We start from the raw sequence: 25,431 nt of genomic DNA, 5'->3' as shown, positions 1-25,431 counted from the left end.
CCACGGGGGCGCTGGTGGTCTGTACCCTGGGGAGAGGGCTGGTGGTCTGTACTCTGGGGAGAGGGCTGGTGGTCTGTACTCTGGGGAGAGGGCTGGTGGTCTGTACTCTGGGGAGAGGGCTGGTGGTCTGTACTCTGGGGAGAGGGCTGGTGGTCTGTACTCTGGGGAGAGGGCTGGTGGTCTGTACTCTGGGGAGAGGGCTGGTGGTCTGTACTCTGGGGAGAGGGCTGGTGGTCTGTACTCTGGGGAGAGGGCTGGTGGTCTGTACTCTGGGGAGAGGGCTGGTGGTCTGTACTCTGGGGAGAGGGCTGGTGGTCTGTACTCTGGGGAGAGGGCTGGTGGTCTGTACTCTGGGGAGAGGGCTGGTGGTCTGTACTCTGACTAGGGGGGGGGGGGCTGGTGGACTGTACTCTGGGGGGAGCCGGTGGTCTTTTCTTCGGGGGGGGGGGGGGGGCTGGTGGACTATACTCTAGGGGGGTCTGGTGGTCTGTACTCTGGGGAGAGGGCTGGTGGTCTGTACTCTGGGGGGGGGGGGGGTCTGTTGGTGGGGCAGTAGACTGCACTGTGCGGAGGCTGGTAGACTGTACTCCGCGGAGGCTGGTAGACTGTACTCCTGGGGGGGGGGGAATATCTGAATTTCTCTAAAGCAGGGGTCCCCAACTACCGGTCCATGGACCAGGGCCGGGCCGTTAGGTGTTTACTGCCGGTCCGCGGCACCGCCGGGAACTTTTGATCTGGAGCTACCCCGCGGCCCCTTCAGCAGCACTCTGCGCTCTCACACTGACCTGCTATGGTCCTTGCTGCAGCGCGCCGCAACCAATCACAAGGCGCCTTCTTGAAGCGCTGAGGACTGTGCCGCCAAACAGCAGAGCGTCCCGCGAGTAGGAGGAAGAGCCGCCTATTAGGAGCTCGGCCAGTTTCAAGTTAACCCTGCCACATTCCTCTCCCCTGTGTGTTCTGCCGCCCCATATAACCAAAGCCCCGCCCATGTCCTGCCCCCACCCTGCCCGGCCTTGTAAAAATGGTCTTGCTTGCAGCCGGTCCCTGGTGCCAAAAAGGTTGGGGACCCCCGCTCTAAAGCATCTGACACCGTGCCCCATAATAGGCTGATATATAAAATGAGACAGCTCGGATTGGGTGAAAACGTGTGTAGTTGGGTAAAGAACTGGCTCAGAGATAGAAAGCAGAGGGTGGTAATAAACGGTTCGTACTCTAATTGGGCCACCGTGACTAGTGGGGGCCACAGGGATCAGTATTGGGCCCCATTCTGTTCATAAGATTTATCACTGACCTGATAGAAGGGCTGCACAGTAATATATCAATATTTGTAGATGATACAAAATTATACGAGATAATTAATGCAACGGAGGACAATGTGCGGCTACAAACGGACCTGGATAAGCTGGGGGCTTGGGGGGGGGGGGAAATGGCAAATGAAGGGCAATGTTGATAAATGTAAGGTTCTGCACATGGGCAGGAGAAATAGATGTCACCAATATACACTAAATGGGGTACTGCTAGGGAAAAGACCTGGGGGTACTAGTGGATTGTAGACTACACTGGAGTAACCAATGCCAGTCAGCTGCTGCAAAAGCTAGTAAGGTCTTGGCGTGCATTAAAAAAGGTATAGGGGGGAGGGACGAGAACATTATCCTCCCACTATACGCCGGGCTGGAAAGATAGTCCTGTAACTATCCAGCCAGAATACGTCAGCCACTGCATGGCAGCCAATGACAGCGGTCGGAGAAGGGAGGTGGGAGGGAGTTTGCAATCTCTTCCTCTCCACCTGTTTGCAATGGGAGGGGTGGAGCTAATCTCTGCCCCGCCCCTTCCTATTGCTGTCTGTGGGGAGGGAGCTTAGCTCCGCCCCTCCCATTGGAAACAACCAGAGGGTAGGAGAGAGGAGGTGAGCCGGCGAGGGGGAAACAGCTAACGGAATTGCGGCCTCGTCGTATATGCGCCGGGGCTGTGCTGTCTGAATGGGTACACAAACAGCGCCCGTTCACACATTTTTACGACGCTGGCTGGCGTACATGAAAACGCCTACGGCCGTGTGACAGAGCCCTGAGGACGGGGTGATGGCAAAATTCATAGAGGAGCTTAAGAGGGGGCTAGATGTCTTTCTAGAGCGCTATGATCTGGACCAACCGGGGGGGCGGGGGAGGGGTGAAAGAGGCTGAACTAGATGCCCATGCAGCGTGATCTATTTTCCCGCACATACTGAACTATTTCAATAAATGGCGTGTGGTTGTGGGGTTTTTTTGTGCGCACAAAAAGGACAGTAAAATACGCACAAGCGTGCAAATATGCGACGCCTATTGTCACACACACGCAATTGCATTTATATGTGCATTTACACGCACATTTGCGCAATCGGCCTCATCTATTTGCGCACACATGTACGTCTTACTGTATCTTTTGCTTGAGCAAAAAAACACAACCCCGCCCCCATTCACTGAAACGGGCAGATAGTGGAATAATTAGTTCAGTATTTGCTACTTCAGCGCAGGAAAATAGAGCGCACTGCGTAATTTTTTGCGCAAACAAAATGTGCGCCTAAAATACGCTCATGTGAACAAATCCATCGAATCAATGGGTTCTATTCGCTGCGTATGGAGCGGGCACATTTTTTGTGCATATTACGCTGCGCAAATATGTTTATGTGAATCCGGACTCAGAAAAATAAACAGCCTTATTGCCTGTAACAACCAATCACAGCGCAGCTATCACTTTACCAGAGCAGTTCCAGAAATGAACACTGAGTTCTGATTGGTTGCTATGGGTAACGAGGCCTACTTTTCTGTTAGCTGAGATAAATGGCGCCATTGTTCCCTCTATTTCCTGTCATAATCTTTATTTTCATTACATCCATTTCGTCCTCTCACAATCACCATTCGCAGCGGTCGCAGTTCGAGTGTGACTACAGTGTAGCCAAAAGTCGCTCCGCAATGCGGTTTTCTGGTGTATCGGTGCCGCTTTGATTGGTAAGACATCGGTGTGGGATAATAGTACACTACAGCGGATTACCATTACATGATGGCCGAACCGCGGCATCCACGCGCCTCCCAGCATTATGGCGGACAATGAACATTTTTTCTGTCACAGTTGCCTAATTTTTGCTCTTTTTCATCCATTGTTCTCACTCCACAGCAAGGAGGGGGTCTCAGTTTCCCGAGACCCCACTGATCCCAAGAACATGGGCCCCGTGTCCCCATCTCCTCCGCACCCCCCGCAGCGCGGGGTCTGCATGAAGCAGCGGTCGCCCAAGAGCGGCGCTGTTCCTTTAATCGATTTCACTGGTAAACATCACATCACAAAGCATGTGAAAACAACAGACAGCGCCTCCCGCGGGACGTGAAATAAATAGGACCGGCAGCGATTTGTGTATGACTCCATTCAGAAGGATGGAGTTCACATTTGCGTTCTTGTGTTTGTAGCCTGAAGATGAACGGCGCAGCGCTGCGTATGCTGGAATTTCACTCCATTCAATCTTCTCCTCCGTGCAGCGGGCCCAGAGTGAGTAGGAGAGATACAGGACCCTTGTTCTTGAGATCGGTGAGGGTAAGGTGAGCGGACGTAGCAGTTCAGGTGGGACAGTCGTGCTTTGGGACCCTGTGTCCCACTTTCCCTAGGGTCCCAGGCCAGACACCCATTTGTCCCGCTTTTGGGACGTCTGATTACCATGAAGGTGATTACCAGCTAGGATGCCGTGCCACCCCAGCTGGTAATCACTCAGCGCCGCTGCTGCAGGGTGCACACACTGATGGCAGTGTGTGCAGCCAGGATCCTCCCCCCTGACCTCTCCTCCTTTGTTCCACAGAAAGGTGGAGGCGTCCGGGCACACACACTTCTGCCCGCAACGGCGCTTTGGAGGAGGCAAGTATATCAGTCTCAGGCAAGCACTATTACTACTGAGGCCAATATGGGGGGCACTATTACTAATGAGGCCACTGTGGGGATCACTTACTGGTGGAGCCAATATAGAGGACACTATTGCTACTGAGGCTACTTTGGAAGGTCACTATTACTACTGAGGCCAATATGTCGGTCACTATTACTACTGGGGCCGATATGTCGGTCACTATTACTACTGAGGCCAATATGTCGGTCACTATTACTACTGAGGCCAATATGTCGGTCACTATTACTACTGGGGCCGATATGTCGGTCACTATTACTACTGAGGCCAATATGTCGGTCACTATTACTACTGAGGCCAATATGTCGGTCACTATTACTACTGAGGCCAATATGTCGGTCACTATTACTACTGAGGCCAATATGTCGGTCACTATTACTACTGGGGCCGATATGGGGCTCACTATTACTACTGAGGCCAATATGGGGCTCACTATTTTTACTGGGGCCAATATGGGGCTCACTATTACTACTGAGGCCAATATGGGGCTCACTATTACTACTGAGGCCAATATGGGTCTCACTTTTACTACTGAGGCCAATATGGAGCTCACTATTACTAATGAGGCCAATATGGGGGTCACTTACTAGTGTGGCCAATATAGAGGAAACTATTACTACTGAGGCCACTGAGGGGCATCACTATTATTACTGGGTCCGATATAGGGGACACTATTACTGCTAAGGCCGATATAGGGGTCACTATTACTACTGAGGCCACTCAATATGTCAGCATACCTCAAGCTGACTTAGGCTATGTTTACACGTGGCGAAAATTCTGCTGAACGCCCACAGTGAAAATCTCCACGGCAAATTCCACAGCATTTCCACATCCAAAAAACCATTGGTGCAGATTTTGACTGGAAATCAGCCACATACCCACAGCTGATCTCATGCTATGCGTTGCTCCCCCTCACCTCCTCCGAAAGCTTCCCGCAGTCAGCACTCCCCGGCTTCCATTTCCCAGCGGCCTGGTCAGGTGAGGCCACTACAGACCATTGGGAGCCGTAAACCGGGGAGCGCTGACAGCGGGGAACCTACAGAGGAGGTGAGGGGGAGCGACACATGGCATGAGATCAGCTGCTGGAAATGCTACGGAATTTGTTCCCTTGTTTTGTGAAACGGCCCGGTCCTCCTTATATAACAGAGGTAAAATCATGCTGTGGTAAGCCCCGCCCCTGACCACACCTCTCTGTCCCTGCTGTGATAAGCCCCGCCCCTGACCACACCTCTCTGTCCCACTTTGACCCTGGGAAAATCTGGTCACCTTAGTGAGGTTCTTCGGGGTGAGACCCCATTCACCAGCTCTTTAAGCTTCTGATCAATGGTAATCGTTCTTTTGCAAATAAGGAAGATGGAGCAATACTTCTGCAGCGCCATCTATTGGATCGCAGCATTCCTGCAAATCAATGTCTGACCCTTTCCTTCCTTTGGTGTCATCAAGCACAGGACTTGGCTCGAATCATCCGTCATTACTGCTTCTTGTATGTAGTGACCTCTTCTTCCGCTTGTAGAGCTTGTTGGCCACTAGATGCCTCTACAACGCAGAGAAGAGATTTCACCCCGTTACCAGAGTCTAAGAGGGGCGCATTATTGGGATGTGAGAAGCCGGATGGTCGTATCGATGAATTTTCCGCCAGCGGGCCGTTCTGACAGGACTGTTAGGGGGTGTTGGGATCAGTGGATGTGTGAGGGCACATAAGGTGACTGTGCTCAGGACACCCCCTACAGACCACCAGTAGAGAGGAGTGTCTGACCAAACTGTCAGGAGGTGTTGGGACCAGTGGATGTGTGAGGGCACACAAGGTGACCGGGCTCAGGACGCCCTGACAGACCACCAGTACAGAAGAGCATCTGACCAGACTGTTAGGAGGTGTTGGGACCAGTGGATGTGTGAGGGCACACAAGGTGACCGGGCTCAGGACGCCCTGACAGACCACCAGTACAGAAGAGCATCTGACCAGACTGTTAGGAGGTGTTGGAACCAGTGGATGGGGGCACACAAGGTGACAAGGCTCAGGATGCCCCCTACAGACCACCAGTAGAGAGGAGCGTCTGATCGTCAGACAAATATGAGCAGCTCCAACTGTTTCATTGTCCACCATCCAGAAACGCGGGCGCCATCGTTACATCCCTGTGTCTGTCAGAACCATTTCCAGGCTCTTGGTAGAAGGAATTTGCTCTCATGGCACCCATTACATGTATGGCCTTCAGAACCAAGCTGTCTTCAGTGATGAATCCAGGTTTAATTTGAGCACTAACGACGGCCGTGTTTGTGCCTGGAGACCTTATCGTGAGCGCCTCAATCCTGCCTTTGCTGTGAAGCGGCACACTGCCCCCTGCTGGTGTGAGTGGCCATCGCATATGACAGTTGGCCAACCCCTAGTAGTAGTACAAGGGATAATGACAGCTCAGCGATATGTTCAGGACCTCCTGCAGCCACATGTGTTCCTTTCATGGCGGCTTCCAGCAGGATAATGCTCGGCCGCACACACAAGGGGGTCATAGAATGGTAGAGTTGGAAGGGGCCTCCAGGGTCATCGGGTTCAACCCCCTGCTTAATGCAGGATTTACTAAATCATCCCAGAATACAACATTGTCACACTTCCATGGCTGTCTGGTCACCAGATATATCACCAATAGACCATGTATGGGACCATCTGGGATGCCATCTTCTACAGCCTACGAGTTTGCAATATCTAGAGGCTCACTTACAACTAATGTGGTGTATTATGCCACAGGATACCATACAGAACCTGTATGTCTCCATGCCCACCTGGATCACATCTTATATCCAAGCTAGATTCGCTACAACAGGGTACTAGAGCCTCCACGTCCCCTGAATCACATCTTGTATCCAAGCAAGAGGCGGTACAACAGGGTACTAGAGCCTCCATACCCACCTGTATCACATCTTGTATCCGAGCTGGAGGTGGTACAACAGGGTACTAGAGCCTCCATACCCACCTGTATCACATCTTGTATCCGAGCTGGAGGTGGTACAGCAGGGTACTAGAGCCTCCATGCCTGCCTGTATCACATCTTGTATTCGAGCTAGAGGTGGTACAGCAGGGTACTAGAGCCTCCATGCCCGCTCGTATCACATCTTGTATCCGAGCTAGAGGTGGTACAGCAGGGTACTAGAGCCTCCATGCCCGCTCGTATCACATCTTGTATCCGAGCTAGAAATGCTACAACAACATACCAAGGCCCAAATGCTTTATTGTTCATTTTGGCCATTCTTTCCCCACCCCTATTCCCCTTCCCCAACAGGGTACCAGAGCCTCCATGCCCCCCATATTACATCTTGTATCTAAGCTAGAGGCGGTACAACAGGGTACTAGAGCCTCCATGCCTGCCTGTATCACATCTTGTATCCAAGCTAGAGGCGGTACACCAGGGTACTAGAGCCTCCATGCCTACTCGTATCACACCTTGTATCCGAGCTAGAGGCGGTACAACAGGGTAATAGAGCCTCCCTCTCCTAAATAAATGATGCTTTTGCTCTGATATTGTAATCACTCACTTATATCAGCGTTACAATCACGCAGAAAAGTCTCATCAATCCAAAAACTTCTAGGGGAGGGATTGTTTCTTGATAATGAGTGTAAATTTATATATATATCCCTCTAACCCAGTGTTTCCCAACTCCAGTCCTCAGGGACCCCCAGCAGGTCATGTTTTCAGGATAACCTATAGTAAGAACACCGGTGGCAATGTCAGGTGCCGACAATAATTACATCACCTGTGCAATACTGAGGAAATCCTGAAAACATGACCTGTTGGCGGTCCCTGAGGACTGGGGTTGGGAAGCACTGCCTTATGACCTACTGGTTATATCAGGAGAAGGTCCTTACATTTATGGTCAGCTGTACTCATGTAAATAAGGGCCCAGGTTCCTTCTACCCCATCTAACACAGTGCCACCTAGTGGTAGCTACCTATATACTAACGCTTCAGATTACATGCATATAATCCACATACATTACAGTAAAAGGAGATCATCTGTTTTATCTGCTCCATTCCTTTAACCCCTTAGTTACGAGCCTATGATGGAATATTTTTTTTCGGATGAGTTGTATTTTTAAAGGCCCCGCTCTGACGTTCATATAATGTGTTGTATAACTTTTATTACATTTTTTGGAGGTGAGATGCAGAAACTCCCAGAAATTCCCCGATGGATTTGGGGTTTTGTCTTTACAGCGTTCACCATTCAGTAAAAACAAGACGCTGACTTGGTTTTCTGGATCAGGACAATTACTGCGATACCAAGTTTATGGAGATTTTTTATTTTTTTACTACTTTTACACAATAAAATCAAGTTTTTAAAGAAAAACAATTGATTCTGGTTTACTGCATTCGAACACCAATAAGATTATTTTCCCTGCAGCGGAGCTCTGCAGGAGGGAGGGGGGGGGGCTTGTATTTTGCGTGAAGTTAGTTTTCATTGGTACCATTTGGGGGTACATGCGACTTTTGGATCACTTTTTATTGCGGTTTTTGGGAGGTGAACAAAAGAAAAATAGCCATTCTGGTGTTACTTTTTAAATTATTTTTACGGTGAAATAAATAAAGTATTTTCATTGTTTTATTCGTAACGAATGCAGTAATACCGATAATGTGCAGATTTTTAAAACATTTTTTAGTATTTTATCCATTTAAAATAAGGATTTTGTGGGGAAAAATTAGAATTTTTTTAACTTGGATTTTTTTTCCCTTTAAATTAATCTTTATTGAACTTTTTTTGACAAAATTTTTGGTCCCTCAAGGGGACTTGAAGATGCAATCATTCAATTACTAGGATAGTACACCACTTCCTTTACGGCCCATCCCCCGCTCGGGATTCCAACGCACATACTAAGTATCAGTGACTTCTGATCAATGTATTACATAGAATGAGTTCCATGTAATACCACACTTCCCCTGTAGTGGCTGCTGCAGAAGAAATTCATGGATAGTTGCAGCTTCTGCTGGCGATCACAGTTGATCGCTCGGAGTATCAAAAGCTAAACTAGACCAGCTTAAATTCAATGATGGTGATGAGACAATGCCTATAAAGCACAGCCTTCCTAAGCTCTTAAATAACAAATACAACACTATGGGGAAGGGGGTCGGCTATTTAAGAGACTGAGTAAGTTTGGCACATTATGATGGTGGCCATGTTGGTTGCTACGCAACTTTCCTAGACCAGATAACAACTAGGGAAAAGAGGACCAAATACTTTAGGGAGTATTTCCACCTACATTAAAGGGGCTGTACCAAGACTGACTTTTATCACCTGTCCACAGAATAGGTGCTAAAAGTCTGATCAGTAGGGGTGGGGGTGGGGGTGGGGGTGGGGGTGGGGGGGGGGGGGTCTCACAGCTAAAACCTCCACCGATCCCAAAACAGAGTCCCGTGTCCCCCTCACCTGGTCACTGCAGGCTCGCTACGACCCCACAATGATGTAGAGATTGGTAGAGTGGCGGTAGCACATGTGCAGCACCGCTCTATTCCTCTTGAGTGCCAAAGACAGCGGAGAGCTTGTACTCTGGTATCTCCGGCAGTGCCATTGAAATGAATGAAGTGGCACTGCGTATGTGCAGCCACCATTCCATTCATTCTCTTCCTCACTGTGGGTAGGTGCAGTGAGTAAACAGTGAGGGGAACACGGGACCGCCGTTCTTGGGATCAGTGCGAGTTGCAGCCCTCATCGATCAGGCTTGGGAATTACCCTTTTAAAAGGGATTGTCTAAGCCTTAACACTGATAGCAGATTGCTAGGATAGGAGATGGAGGGTCACGGGAATCGGACCCCCTCCTATCACTAAAACAAAACTGCTGCAGCACTAGGAAAAGTCAACCACTTCGTCTCCTGTTGGCCCATTATAGCGAATCGAAACAGAAATTGTGGTAAAGCTTTTCTGGTGCCGCTTCCACTTCGTTCTAGCAGTAGGATGGTAGTCAAAGGGATTTAACACCCATCAGTTGGACATTGATGACATATCCTAGCAATATGCCACCAATGTCTATCCTAGGACAACCTCTTAAAGGGTTGTCCAAGCAATAGAAGTTATCTCCTATCCAAAACTAGCCGATTGGTTGTGGTCCAACTATTGGGACCTGAATGTGTGGAGCGTTGACTGAGCATGGGAGCTGCGGCTTCATTCATTTCAGTGGGACTACTGGGATAGCCAACTGCTTGAACTTGGCTATCTGTGGAAGACCCAATGAATGAAGTGGTGGAAACAGATGCGCATCGCTGCTCCATGCATTTCTATGGCACTACTGGAGATGGTCAACCGCTTGAACTAGGCTCAATCAGATAGTTCTCGCAATCCTGTGGAAAGGGGATAACCTAATTTTGTGGGACAAAATCTGTAAAGGCAATAGGGCATCAACCATAATGTGATCCGCTGTATGAGAAGAATCAATGCACACTACAGTAAGAAGACTAAAAAAAACAAAAAAAAACACAAAGGAACCAATTAGCAAATACAACATAAAATAATTTCCATGTTTTTTAAAGAGAAATGTAACATGACATTTATAAACACTTCTGTAACTACTGGGTGTCTCAGGCGCCGGGGCCACGCCGAGAGGCAGCTTTGTCACACGGTGGGCTTTCCCTTGCTTGGCTGCGTGCTACACGTGTCATTGATAACAGTCTTGCATCGCCTGACAGATACTGATACTGGTATTCGTAAAACCCCTTCAGTGCCAAAAGGTCTATAGTGCATTGATTGGTCCATCAGGAGGTCGGACCGTAGGCACGAGTGAGTGCGAGGAAACCCCAGCATAACGCCCGTTGTCCAATCTGTGTTCAAACAAATGCGGGCCGGAGTGTCACCAATAGGAGTGCACAAGGCAAGACGTTCAAGTCCACGTGAAGGAGATGGCAGACCTCTGCTATCAGCTCTTGTCCAGTAAATGGCCATGCTGGCAGAGGGTCTCAGGAGAACACTGACTGAAATGCACGGGTCTTATTTGGAGTCTTGCAGTTCCTTGGCTTTCTTCAGGATAGGAAGTACATCTCCGTCCGAGAGGGGGTAATCCTGGAGTGATGTAAAGACACATGTATAAGATGTACTGAATGGAATGCTGAGGGGTAGACAAGGCTTTTAAGTATATTAACCCATTAAAGGCATTGTCCAGACCTTATACCATTTTAAACAAAGCCGTGAAAACACGATAAGTAGTGGTACTTACCCATCCTCAGCATGGCAATCCAGCGCTGCAGTCCCGTGGACCTCCTGGTCTTTGTACAGGAAAGTAAACCACCTGACTGCTGCAGCCAATCAGAGGCCACACTGGCATTACCACTCAAGTCTTTTGACCACCTCCTGGGTGACTTACACTTGTGATGGTTTGATCACTTATACAGAAAACAGCAACTCTAGTATTGCATTACACTGAATTTTAACAGACAGTGTATTAAGCCCTGCCACAGGCACATCTTAACAGGGAAACATTCATGGTAGCCCTGGGGGTATTCCGAAGGTCCCAGCCTGTTATGACACTTGAACAGTAGCTTGTGATCTCATCATGGGGAAACCATTTGGGACATTTCAATCCTGATTGAGAGATTTAAATGCCGCTGTCAGAACTGACAGAGGTATTTAAATGCTTAGCAGCTGCGATCAGGATTATCTGCGATCCTGGCTGTTGTAGGCAGGTGTCAGCTGTCAAAGTCTGCTCCATACAATGACATCTGATATGCACTGTACATATCTGGTGCTCATCAGAAAGACATCAAAACCAGCAGTATTCACTATAGGGCAATTATTAGCATTTTCATTCCCCCGTGAGATAATCTCACCTGGAGCAGCCTCATATTCACGGTGAAGTCCCCTTCTAATAACTGGTCACGAATTAATCTGCAACAGAATTAAGAAGGTAAACCTAAGGTAAGGAGTAAGAAATGTCAAGGTTATCTCATCCAGGTGAGGAGCTATGGTTCCAGCGGCGACAGGTGGGTGTACAGGATCTACAATGGTGGGCGGTAATAGCCTTATATTTCAATACTTACATCAACATGGCACAAGAGACCTTTAGGAGGAAGTCAAATCGGTTCTCGTCTGCAAACAGCGAATCCCAGATGCGTATGACATCGGGCAGCACAAACTCTTGGGAGAGGAGTAATGTCAGCCAGCGGAAGGCGAAGAACTGCGGCTTTATGTTCTGTTCTTGCTGTGGGAAGACAAACGGCTTTAAGTGACTCAACAATGGAGAACTGAAAGGAACTGCCCTCGACTAGAAAAACATGGTGGCTTTCTTCCAAAGGAGGCACCACACCCGTACATGTGTTGTGTCAAGTATTGGGATCAGCACTAGAGATGAGCGAGCACGCTCGTTTAAGGCTGATGCTCGAGCGAGCACCGGTCTTCTCAAGTAACTGATTACTTGTCCGAGCAAATGCGGGTGGGGGGAGAGTGAGAGAGATCTCTCTCTCTTTCTCTCCCCCCCCTCCCGCATTTGCTCGGACGAGTAATCAATTACTCGAGAAGACCGCTGCTTGCTCGAGTATCAGCCTTAAACGAGCGTGCTCGCTCATCTCTAATCAGCACCATTTATGTAAAGAGGTTTTACGGGCAACAGCTATTAATGACCTCAAGCTACATCATCAACAGTTAATCACCGGCGATGAGCTGATCGCCAGCCCACTGTCAGTGCAGCGGGCGGAAGTAGTCATTGGCGATGGCAGTGGAAGTGCCATAGTTGGCTTCAGTCCCATTGAAATCAGTGGGAGCTGAAGCGGTTACCACACTTCCTGCATCGGGGACGGACGTAGAAGTGCAATAGCTGCTTCAGCTCTCCTTGATTTTACTGGGACTGAAGCCAAATATGGCACTTCCACTGTCAAACATCTCATTGGCGGGGATCCCGAGCAGTAGGTCCCCATAGAATAAGTAATGATGACCTATCTTGAGGATAGATCATCAATAGCTTTTCCCCAAATCTGCCTTTAAATAATGCTCACTTGCAGTACCAGACACAACCCCTGGACAAGTGTGGCGCTGTTTGGGAAGAAAGAGAAGCAACCCCTTTAAAGGACATTTCAAATACTAAACTACTACTTATTTCCCATAAAGCTTAGCTGGCCTCAAAATAGTGTTCATGCAAATAGCATAGTGTAAAAATGTTAAGCAGTGAGTAGGGGTGCATTAAAAGGGTTTTGCCGCAGAATAGGTGAAAAGTGACTGATCAGCAGGGGCTCGACCGCCGAGATTCCACTGATCACAAGAAAGGGAACCGAACCCATAGTCCCCCGTGTGAATGGAGCGGTAATAGGGCATGCATGCTGCCGCTCTATTTTTTTTCAATAGGACTGCCAGAGATAGGCACACACATGCTGGACCATCAACGCCAGTCTCGTGATTGGCGTGGTCCCAGCGGTATGACCCCCCCACCAGTTAGTTATCCCCCATCCTGTGGATAGGAGATAACATTAAAAGCAGTTGTGGAGCGGTAAATTACAGACGGTCTATCCTCAGGATAAGTCATGAACAGCAGACTACCAGGAGTCCAATTGCACAGGACCCCCACTGATCGGCTGCTCTAAATGCCAGTGAGCGCATGCACTGAGCTGATTTCTGAAGGAAGCTGACAGCTCTGATCCTGCTACAATTGCCAAACTTGGTATTACACCCATTAATTTCAATGAGAACTTGGCCTGTAATACCAAGCCTGGCCACTGCAGAGAGAACAGAGCTGTCTACTACCTGCAGAAATACCTTCAGTGCATAGACACACCAACCCAGGGAACAGATGATCAACAGGGGTCCCAGACCCCCGCCAATCTATTACTGTTCTAAGGATAGGCCAAGAATAGTTTACAACTGAACAACCCCTTTAAAGCTTGGCAAAACCCGTTCAAATGAAGCTTTCCCCAGGAACCACTTCACAGGTATTAGAGAATTGATTTCTCAGGAATTCCCTAATGGGATTATTGGAATTGCTTCTAGAAGAATCCGGATCAATCTGGTGGTAACCCTGGAAAGCTGTAAAGAATGCACATTCCCCTCGCCACAACCTCCCAGTCTCCATTACCTCAATTACAGGAGCCGTGTGTTGCTCTCTATGCCGGATAAAGGGGCTGCTCAGCTGTGGAGGCAGGTATTGCAAAAGCAGAATACAGACTGCTAAAAATGGACTGTGCCAACATGTAAAGAATGATTCCAATAATGTTATATTAAAGGGGTCATCCGGTTTACAAAAACACTTTTAAATACCCTGTTGGGGAATTCTGTTTAGGCCCCTCATTTATTAGCCAGAGTCTAGTGCTAGTATATAGACCCTCTTATACACTTGAGGACAAGTACGTCCATACATTACATAAGCCATAAAAATGGTGGGTTGAGGAGAGTATCATTTCTTCTTAGGGAGAGCACCTAGAAGGTGGGAGGAGACTTATAAGGCCATCCATGCTCCTCTGGGAAATATGCAAATAGACGTTGGAACCAATGCCTTTACAGCACCACCTACTGGAAGGCAGCATTCCTGCAAGTCAATGTCAGACCTTTTAACAAGCCTTGTAACAATGAATGGAAATTATGAACCAAAGCCAGAACCTTCTCCAGAAGGAGAAGATAGCCATGCATAGACTGCTGTTTTGGGGCGATTCCCCTCATCAGTGTGCAGTAGGTTTCTGGTATGGCTAGTAAGAGGCCAATAGACATGGGTTAGAAAGGGTATCGTTTCTTCTTCTAAGGGTATGGTTTCTTCTAAGAGCACCTAGAAGCTGTGAAGAGACTTAGATGTGGTGCTGTAAAGCATTGTTCCATCTTGCCATTTGCATATTTCCCTGAGGAGCATGGCTGGCCTGATCATTTGATCGCTTGTACACTGGAACTGCATTCTGACCAGCATTTTATTAAGACATGCCACAAACCGTATCTTAAAGGGGTCCCTTTAATAGAACTGTCTGTAGTAAAATAAACTGAGCTATACTTATCCCTCTGCTACCACCTGGATCCAGCGCTGCAGACCCACTGTGGTCACGACAAATGTCGTGACAGCAGCCATCACCAGAAGTCAGGTGACTACTACAGCCAATCAGCGATCACTGCTCGCTCTCCTGGCATCGGGATTCACATCCTGAGCAGTATGATGTCAGGAGTTTGGGAATGTGATGCTGCAATCTGATTGGTCAGCTGACTTTTGGTGGCGGCTGCTGTCCCAACAAATGCCAGGAACACAGCGGGACTACGGTGCCTGATCCTGGGGGCAGTGCGGTGGTAAGTGCAGCTCAGTGACACCCAACATGTGACTTACATTAGGAAGAGGTTAAAGGGGCTCCACAGTGGTGCTTCATCAACGAGGGCATACATATAAGGGGTGCAGTAGTAGAAGTCGCGCCAGGGTTGTAGTGCCCAAAGTCCCCTCAGCTACATAAAATGACCTCAGTATTACATTAGGTGGGGGCGCTGTTAGAGATTCTGCCTTGGGGTACAGCAGTTTCAGGTTACGGCTTGTTCATCAGCGGAGTATCCTCTGCGATCTACTCACCAGCCGGAGGTAGAGCTCCTCATCCTCTTCCTTCAGTGTGGAGTAAACCCGCTCCATCTTTGCAGTTATTCCACACTGAGAGTCATCTAGACTCTTGATGAAATTGTCCCGGATCTCAGCCATCAGATTAGTGAAGCAGAAGAAGGTGTCAGCTTCGGCATGCTCTGGTTACAAGAGTACATGAGAGCAAGCGTTACAGGGTGACCCTTGACCTTGTCCATTAATGGACCCCAACCAATACCGCACCATATAAGATTAATAGGATTAGCAGAACAGAAGGAATAACGTTGACCTCACCTCTCCAGGCACCATTGGGGTTCGTGGCAAATGTGTAATAGATAGGTCCGACTATTTCGTTCATGCCTTGCACATAGGCTATGCCAGGATTCAGCTTGGCGTAAATGAATAGGATTCGCTCTACCACCTCCCAATGTGCCTCAGAGCCGCTGGGCAGAGGCTCTATATCACTCAGCGAATGCGAAGCTGCTGCCTTCAGCGGAGAACTCACCTGGGTGGAAAAGGAAAGGCTGTTGAGTATAGAAGGGGTGTACAATATTTGGGGAAGAACCAACAGGACCACCATTATGGGGCAGAGCCAGCGTCAGCACCCAGCAAGGTCCGGCAGATGCTGGGTTGGAAGGAGGGCACACTGCTCGCTGTCCTGGCATCAGTGCATCCGGGGCCGCATGATGCCAGGAGTTCCAACAGTGGCTGCAGCCTCTGATTGGCAGGTGGCGATCACTTGACTTCTGCTATCCTCAGAGACTGGGCGAACAGCGGGCTGCAGCATTGGATCGCCAGGGCCGCGGATGGGCAAGCACTGCTGGATTTGATATTTTTTCACAGCTGCACCTGCCGGTAAAGGTTATGAAAATAACCCCTTTAAATTGTGGAGAGAGCAACAGAGAGAGCACAAATACTTTGTGCAGGGGCCACAAGAGGGGCCCTACTATGACTTGATTGCCCGAGGGCTTACATAATACTGGAGCCGACCCTGATCATAGGCTTGACACCAAGCTTCAGAATGGCATATCTAGAAGTGGGAGCTGCCAAATAGGAACAAGGTGCTGCGTTCCGCTTACCAACCGGATACTTCACGCTGCTGTATCCAAAATGCAACGCACACTAGCAACTGCTACTGAGTACCGCTGGTCATGTGATGAGGAGGCGGCATCACATGACAGGCGCATCACGTGACAGGCCGCTGGAGGTGCTCAGTAGCAGCTGATAGGGAGTCAAAATCTGAACCAATGGAATTTTTGATGTGGAAGTGCTGCAGATTTTGCCACAGTATTTCTACTAGGTGTGAACATACCCTTAAGGAAAATACAACAAATTACCCATGGAAAGACACACAGACACTAATTAATATATTATATATATAGGGTAAAACTTTACATGCAACAAAGCATAACTCAGACTGGTCCTGGTGGGCCGCGAACCTTCCTTACATTAGTGAGGCCACTCCTGTTCCTCGCTACAGTCTGAGACTTTAGCGTGGTCTGTTCTACTCGCTTCCTGAGGGTCTCGTACTCGTTCTCTGGATCCATGATTAGCTGGCAAGGATATTCCGTGGGGTTCAGGAAAAACGAGAAGTCAGGACACAGCCTCCTGGAATACAAGAACAGATCATGTGCCGTTGGCGGTGAGAGATGCAGTGCCGGCGCTAAGACAACGATACTACACCAAAGACACTGCAGCCGGTGCTAAGACAACGATACTACGCCAAAGACACTGCAGCAGCGGCTTCTGGCATTATACCGAGATGCAGCAAAGAATGTAACATTAAATTACACAGGGGGTTAGGGATTCTGACCCATTTATGGGAGATGTCCTCTATATGCATAATCACTGGGGGACTGATACTGGTTACCCCCCACCCCGCCCCCCAAGGGATAATGAGAACAGCACACCAAGTCCCCTAGTGAATGGAGTGGTGATGCACATCTGTGACAACCGCTCCATTCCCTTCATGAGACAGTCGAGTGCAGCATATGGCCATCTCCATAGACCATGAATAGAGCAGTTGTCTACGCCACTGCATTCAAAAGGGATCTTCTAGGTGCGCCGTGGATAGGTGATAAATGTCTTTAGTGGGAAACCCCATAGGATATGTCCGCCTGCAATCTTAAGCCAAGACTAAGCAGCAAAGTGGACGAGATTTGCAAAAATGTCATCCACACGCTGCGGACAGTCCACTGCGGCCAAGCCGCATGGAAACGGACATGCCGTGCGGAATTCAAATCCGTGGCACTTGCCACGCATATTTCCCCACACAGAAAACGTACGGCATTTACAACAGCAGCAGTAATGTGGATAAGATTTTTAAAAACTCGTCCTCGCACTGCGGGAAAAATCCATGCTAAATCAGTGGATTAGGAATTTATCTTCATACGAAAGCGCAGATTTTTCATAGGAGATATGCAGAAAATCCACTGAAAATATATGGTAAATCTGCCCCGTGGGAGCACAGCCGTAAGGTTTGTATGCGATAGTACCGAGCACAGGGTGAAAGCAGCGGCCATTTTGCTTACCTTACGTCCTTGTCTATCTGCAGCAGTACCTCGTTATCTTTGAAGTATGTGTTCCACCGACTATCCGGGTTGGGGTTGAGGGGCTAAAAGAAATAATTGTGAGCTTTATAAAGGCCACTCTCCCACATCCGTTTTTTACTGCGATTAACACAACGTTTAGAACGCCGCAGTAATCGCGGTATAACACTCCTGTTGAATTCAATGGGGCCTCGCAGAAATGCTTTTGAATTCACTGCGTTTTGCCTAGCGCCTGTGTGGGAGCGGCCTTAGTCTAAAAAGAAGAGATAAGAGCATCGAACATTTTATATTCTCAAGGGTCAGCCGCTTCTGGCAATTTTTATTTTCATTAAAAGGCCCCCCGAAAGTAAGCTGGAAAATTTTCCAGCAGCAGGAAATCCCAGTGAGGAGTTATAATCTGTGGCTGAAGCTAGTAGCAAGTGTTCAATTTCCCTGCAGTGCCCCCACAGGTTAAATGAAGTATTACATGGTGCCGATGGCCATGAATGGACTGTCCATGTAATAATGCATGAGCGTGCTGGGTTCTACAGAGACTCTTTGTAGCACTAGCCAATGAAGTCCCAAATGAAGGACACCCCCAGCAATAACTCCACATGGCCTAATATTTGAAAATGTTGTTTTTCCCAATTCAGACAACCCCATTAATGTAAACTAGTCAGAACTCACATGGTCTTCCATAGTGACATCTTCTCTGGACAAACCAAGTTTGGCTTTGGCGATTCCTGGTTGAATGATCATTTCCTTTAAGAAGTGTGCATATGTTTCCCTATAGGAAGGCAGAGATTATATATATTTAAAGAAAGAGAATTCCTCCCTAATATAAAGTCATTGATCTGGAGGTGCCTGACCTGTCCTTGTTTGAAGGCTTTTAATATGCTAAGTTATGCATACTCGTGGGTGACAACCAAGATGGCCGTCATTATAGCTTCCACAGAAATTACCATGTAGCTTTCCCTATATGACAAATATGTCTGGTTGTAAAATGACATACAAAAACTTTCCTGTGAGGAGTACCAAAAACAACGCCATTAGCGGTTATGGCGGCCATATTGGATTGCACCCAGCCACGATCTTCTAAATAAATGAAAACAACATGGAAGACGTCTGCTCACCTTTGTTTCTTCAGTACTGAATCCCATAATAGCCGGTCTGTTGGGAGATAGTTGAGTAAGATCTGAAAAAGGGGACATTTTTAGTATCAGCACAGAAACGGTGACCTCTTATTATTTCAGTCTACGCAGGTACATACTTTCCAGCAGAGGCATCGAATCCCTCCTTCAAATGGTATACCTATCAAAGGGGAGTAAAGAAACACTGGATAAGATATTTGTAGGATCTTCTCAATGAAGGTCACCATAATCAGCCTACATTCATTTATTATGGCACTCAACAATACAGAGATGGGAGACTAGACTAGGTTAACAGATAGAGCCGATTGGCGTTTCACATTGTGCTGAGATTTTCTGCTGTGAGAGAAGCACAAAGAGCTGCTTCATGCAGTGTTGGGACACAGAGCTGTTCACAAGGCTGCTGCAGAGTACCCAGGTGGTGAATTACTTGTAAAATGTACTTTATAGAGGCCTCAGAGTAAAGCTAGAAAAATGAACAAACAAAAGCAACCCAGATTCAAAAAAAAAAATAACTCGGTACGCTGTGTAAAATGTAAGTAAAAGTAAAGAAAAGAAGAATGTAACATTTAGTGCACTACGAAACAAAAAATCTGACAAAGACTACTGAAGACTGCTGAGCAGCGAGAATCGATGTCAGACAAGAATAAGACGATGAACATTCCGCTCCCAAAACTTAATGGGAGTTCCCAGAAGAGAGGATGCTACACAACGGCAGACATGGCCCTGTCCCAAGTTGTGTAAGATGTGTGGCTGCCATTAATTTCTAAATTTGCCTCCCTTGTAGAGATGAGCGAACGTTTAGGGCGATTTCGCACTAGAGCACCGCTTTTTTCGAGTAACTGACTACTCGGGCGAAAAGATTCGGGGGGCGGCGTGGTGGAGCGTGGGGTAGCAGTGAGGAGCGCTCTCCCCCCCCCCCACTCCCCTCTGCAACCCCCCGCTCACCCCCCGAATCTTTTCGCCCAAGTAGTCACTCGAAAAAAGCGGTGCTCGAGTGCGAAATCGCCCTAAACGAGTACGCTCGCTCATCTCTACTCCCTTCCCCTCCTGATGTGTTCTCTGTTCTGCTGTGACTAATATAGGCTTATAGGAGATTTCCAAATCATTGCTTTTATTTCTTAACATTTATTTACTCTTTACAGCGTCACAACTTTTTTTTTTTCCAAAAAGGCGAGGATATGCGACCCCATAATTATCTAGAATTAATCTACTGACAACGCAGAAGCCTTTTCCCAGAAGAAACCGAACATTTTAGCTGTAGATGACTAAAATCAAAAGGTTGGGAAGTTATTTCTGCCCACTCAACAAAACAAGCGGCTTCTGTGAAGGACTGGATGAGGCCGTCCCAATGCTGATAGCAGAACAATGCCGGCGGTTTGACCACACGTGACTGAAGACATTCCTATCAAAGGTGTTGTCCTTAGAGCACAGAAAGGGGTTATCACATGACGGTCATAGAGGTGTCCCCTCATGAAGCAGAGTGGAGTACAAAAAGGGACCGACAGCGGCATTTACACATCCCAAATGGCTTCCCCACAAGGAGACCCTCCAGAGCTGAGAGGAATTTTCCCAAAATAGTGCAATAGTCATTGTTTTTCCATTTCACTCTACTTTGAATTACTTTAAAGTCTTCCAGTACATTACATGGTACCAAAAAAAAGCCCTTAGGCCGCCATTACACAGGTGATATTCTCATGTGAGATGCACATATCTTGCACGAATATCACACTCACCCTGTGAAGTTAGCGCTAGACAGCTACGTCACCGGAAGAATTTTTAAAAAAGTTATATTTTTGAACATGGTGAAAAGAAGACAAAAATGAAGAAAAAAAAGTCTATGACCTTAAGGGGTTAATGAGAACTCTTTCTTAGGGCTCTTTCCCACGGACGGATTTCTGCCGCATAATACGCAGCGGAAATCCACTGCGTTGCCCGCAGCTATTAGGTTCTATTGAACCTAATAGCTCAGGGCTCACGGTGCGGAATTCCACACCGTGAAATCTCCCGTCCTCACCCGCGGCATGCTCTATTTGCCGCGGGTGTACGCGCGGATGGCTTCCATTGCAGTCAATGGAAGCCGTCCGTCCCGCTATCTTCCGCTGTAGCACAGCGGAAGATAGCGTGAAACAGCTTCCCCGCCTACCGCCGCCAGGTCATGTGACGCTATGGGCGTGTCATGCGGGACGTAGGACGCCGGATCCGCAGTAAGTATAGGGGTCTCTGGGGGGTGCCGTGACGGGCTCTGCCGCGAGCCCGTTACGGCCGTGTGTAGACGGCCTTATACCCCATTTAGACACAACGATTATCGCTCAAAAGCAGTCTTTTGATCGGTAATCGTTGTGTTTAAACACGTGGCCATCGCTCACTGTTCGTGCAAGATTCGCTCATCGTTAACTTTCAGCCAGTTAGAAGACAACGATGAGTCGTATCGGTTCCGCGCGCTGCGTTCTCAGCGGGATAATGCTGATACTATTGCTTCAGCTGGTATCCTGCTTAGAGAACACAGCAGGAGTATGCAGAAGACAGCGCTCCAGCTGTGTTCTGCATACCCCACTCGGAGCGCTCAGCTAGATACTAGCTGAGCGCTCCAAGAACACAGCTGTCCTCAGAGCACATAAACGCACACAACGATTATTGCTCAAAAGATTGCCTTTGAGGGGTGCGTTCTATTCAATGCAAGCGCCGGCCGGCTGGTTCTTACAGCTGACGGCAACAGCCACGATCAGCGTGAACAACAGCGCACATGTTTGGACAGCGGCATTTACATTCCGTGATCAAAGTTTTCTGGGTCCCAAACAGCCCCCCCCACAATGTGATTGGGGGATGCCGTTTGGTCGTCATGGCAGCCTTCAGTGCTGCCATGGCTTTGCCTGTCAAGCACGCTATTTAGAGATGAGCGAGTATACTCGCTAAGGCTAACTATTCGAGCGAGTAGTGCCTTAGTCGAGTATCCTCCCGCTCGTCTCTAAAGATTCAGGGGGGCGGGGAGTGGCGGGGAGGAACGGAGGGGAGATCTCTCTCTCCCTCGCCCCCCCCCCCCCCCCCGCTCACTGCCTACCCGGCTAAAGCACTACTCGCTCATCTCTAATGCTATTACATTATACAGCAAGAGCAAATCAAATGATTGCAGCTTTAAGTCCCCTGTTGAGCCCAAAAAGAAAAAAAATTAAAATCTCATAAAAGGCGATCAAAAAGCCGTATGTATTCTAAAATAGAACCACAGCTATGCTAGTGGAATAATAAACACGTTATGGCGGTCAGAGGATAGCGGCAGAACATCATTTTATTTTTCCCTGAATTTTTAGTTTTTTTTTAAAAAGTAGTGCTGCAGAAAATCGTATATAAATGTGATGTAATCAGAGCCGTAGAATAAAGTCGGCGTGTCACTTTTACATCATAAAAACAAGACCCGCCCAAAGATGGCAGAATTGCGTTTTTTCCATTTCACTCCACTTAGGCCTCCCTCACACAGACGTTGCTTTGCCGCGATTCTACTTGCGCAGGGAGCTGCGGCGGACAGTGGAGTTAAGCGTACCGCATCATTGATGAGCTGCGCTAAACGTTCAAGATAGAACAGACTCCGCTCGAAAATCGTGATGCTGGAAAGCGCTGCGATCGAGCGGCTGTTTGAGAGGCTCCATTAAAAGCAGTGGGAGCGTTAGATTGTGATTAGCGCGGCGCTCGAAGTGCCATGCTAATTGCGGTAAAAAAATGTCTGTGAGGGAGACCTGAGACATTTATTATTAGAACCACTGAAGAATACAACTCGGCCCGGAGGAAAAAACAAGAGAGACGAAAATGGAAAAAATAAAACCAAAGGAGTTAATAATAAGCAATAGATTCTAGTAAATCGTCATATTGTAATCACTCAGCTTTCCTAGAAAAGGAAGCAACAAAAACGATAGATTTTTTTCCTTTTTTTTTTTTTTAGAAGAAAATGTTCTTTTTTGGTTAATTATTATCTAAATGGACTCAAGTAAACCGTGAAATCTGATGATGGCTGATGCAGAGGAAAGAAAACGCAGAAAGACAAAGTCCAGCGAGTCTGACCAGAAGACGGCTTACCATTAAAGCAGACCTCCCGCAGCACAGGCAGGTTGACGAGTGGCTCACCGAGAAGGCTCTGGAACTCAGCAATCCTGCAAAGACAAAAGCATCACCTGATCATCCACTGTCTGCTGCGGACACGAAACCCGGGGTCCTTCCTGCTGGCAGATCCCCCTGCTGTGGACACGGAACCCGGGGTCCTTCCTGCTGCGGGCATGGAACCCGGGGTCCTTCCTGCTGGCAGATCCCCCTGCTGCGGACACGGAACCCGGGGTCCTTCCTGCTGCGGACACGGAACCCGGGGTCCTTCCTGCTGCGGACACGGAACCCGGGGTCCTTCCTGCTGCGGACACGGAACCCGGGGTCCTTCCTGCTGCGGACACGGAACCCGGGGTCCTTCCTGCTTGCAGAACCCACTGCTGCGGACACGGATCCCGGGATCCTTCCTGCTGGGGACATGTATCCCGGGGGCCCTTCCTGATGGCACATCCCCCTGCTGCGGACATGTATCCCGGTGTCCTTCCTGCTGGCAGATCCCTGTATGTACAAAAGCCCAGAGATTCCAGCAGAGGTTATCGGGGAGTTTCCTCTTTAGATGAGTAAGCAGCCACAAACAGCTGCATGCATCCCCTTCATTTAAAAAGGCGTTAAATGAAGGGGGGGCAGATGAATCTGTGTCGTGTCGAGGCGCAGCACGCCATGCGATGGCTCACTGATTCCTATTGGGCCACTCAAGACTCACTTTTTTTCTACGCACGTATTACGTGAGAAAAGTCACGGCACTAGAGATGAGCGAGTAGTGCCTTAGCCGAGTATCTCCCCGCTCGTCTCTAAAGATTCGGGGGCCGGCGGGGGGCGGCAGGGAGGAACGGAGGGGAGATCTCTCTCTCCCTCTCTCTCCCCCCCACTCCCCGCCACAACTCACCTGTCACCCGCACCGGCCCCCGAATCTTTAGAGACGAGCGGGGAGATCCTCGGCTGAGGCACTACTCGCTTATCTCTACACGGCACGCATTATCTTGGTGCGTAATACATGCGCATACACTAAGAAGGATGGGCAGTACACGGCAAGTGCGTGTGTCGTTGTGTACTCGCTGTGTGTCTCTGGCACACAGTGCGCCGCTAATTACGACCGCCCGCGCTTGGGGATGACGTCTTCCAAGAATCAGGTTGTGTGCGGCATTACAGCTAGGCCGCATCACTGCAATACCATATACAACCAATGGGCAAGTGTGGCGCTGTCATTTCGAGACATGCTTTTCTAAAACCTCTTAAAGGGGATGTCTGCTTCATTTTCAGGGGTCCGCTGCTTGGGATCCCCCATCCATCAGATGATCGCCATCATTATCAGTGGGAGTATTGGACAGCGGGCTGGTGGACAGGGATCCCGAGCGGTGGATCCCCGTCCATCAACTACTAGTGGTCATCAGTGGGCAGAGGACTGACCACAATCGCCCCCGTGACCACGTGCTGAAGGGTACGTTCACATGGTCAGATGTCGTGCAGATTTTGGCGTGGAATCCCCCCCATATCCTGTATGAGATCTGCGTCTTGGGGCTCGCTCACATGGGCGGATGTGTCACGCTCGTCCGTGTGAACGCTCCCTCGTACGCACCAATATAGGACAGGCTGCGGTTTTTTTCATGTAATACGCAAGTAAAAAGGAACGCCGATGCGTGTGGCCTAATAGAAATCCATGGGCTTTTGGTACCGCGCAATGCGGCTGACATTCGCTCGTGTGAGCCCTTAGTCGTTGACTAATAAGATGCAACCTCATTTGCCGCCACTGCTAAATTTCCACGCAGATTTCCAGTAGCGCAGTGTGCAAGGAAGCGGCATATCGCTTATTATGGTCAGTAACGCCGCAGATCTGAGGGTGCAACCTGGGGGGTCCATTGCAGAATTACACCTGATGTGTGAACATGCCCTTAGATACGGCGTGCACACACTGTTGTCCATAGCAACCAATCACAGCGCAGCTTTGATGATTCAAGAGCACTAACAGAAATGAAAGCTGCGCTGTGATTGGTTTCTGAATGGTTGCTATGGACAACACAGGCTGAAGCCACAGATCTGCCCCACTGCTATAGCTGGAGCATCCAGCACCCTGCAGCGCCGCCCCCATGTTAGTACCCCCCGCTGAGGGCAGGACTGCGGCCTCCTGACCCCACACTGACCGCCGGGATATGAGCCCCCTGCCGGCAGCAGGCCCCAAGCCCCCCGCCCGCACGACCCCCGGACTGCAGCTCTCTTACTTGCTCTTGTGCACACTCGACATGGTGACTTCCGTTGGCTTCTG

The 25,431-nt window shown here is 48.8% G+C and overlaps 1 protein-coding gene across 1 annotated transcript; it reads right to left on the bottom strand.

The window, feature by feature from the left end:
- Nucleotides 1–10,383: 10,383 nt before the first annotated feature.
- TBC1D13 (TBC1 domain family member 13) lies at nt 10,384–25,431 on the bottom strand. The gene is made up of 12 exons (XM_066580365.1): nt 25,388–25,431; nt 23,151–23,224; nt 19,205–19,245; nt 19,068–19,129; nt 18,622–18,721; nt 17,938–18,020; nt 16,855–17,014; nt 15,701–15,911; nt 15,404–15,567; nt 11,925–12,085; nt 11,715–11,772; nt 10,384–10,950 (listed from the first exon to the last, which is right to left on the bottom strand). The coding sequence occupies exons 1-12, from the start codon at nt 25,408–25,410 to the stop codon at nt 10,879–10,881; spliced, it is 1,209 nt and encodes a 402-aa protein (XP_066436462.1). The 5' UTR covers nt 25,411–25,431; the 3' UTR covers nt 10,384–10,878.

This window comes from Eleutherodactylus coqui, chromosome 10, assembly GCF_035609145.1.
Source record: "Eleutherodactylus coqui strain aEleCoq1 chromosome 10, aEleCoq1.hap1, whole genome shotgun sequence".
Lineage (NCBI taxonomy): Eukaryota > Metazoa > Chordata > Amphibia > Anura > Eleutherodactylidae > Eleutherodactylus > Eleutherodactylus coqui.
Note: the sequence above shows the minus strand (reverse complement) of the source record. Positions and strands in the feature narration are given on the sequence as shown.

Bases quoted from the DNA above. Each gene is read 5' to 3' on its own strand.
- TBC1D13 (XM_066580365.1), bottom strand. From the start codon at position 25,410: ATGTCGAGTGTGCACAAGAGCAA. The intron at 17,015-17,937 runs GTAAGCAAAATG...CTTGTATTCCAG, and splicing joins CAGATAGACAAGGACGTAAG to GAGGCTGTGTCCTGACTTCT. The intron at 10,951-11,714 runs GTGAGATTATCT...ACATCACTCCAG, and splicing joins TGAATATGAGGCTGCTCCAG to GATTACCCCCTCTCGGACGG.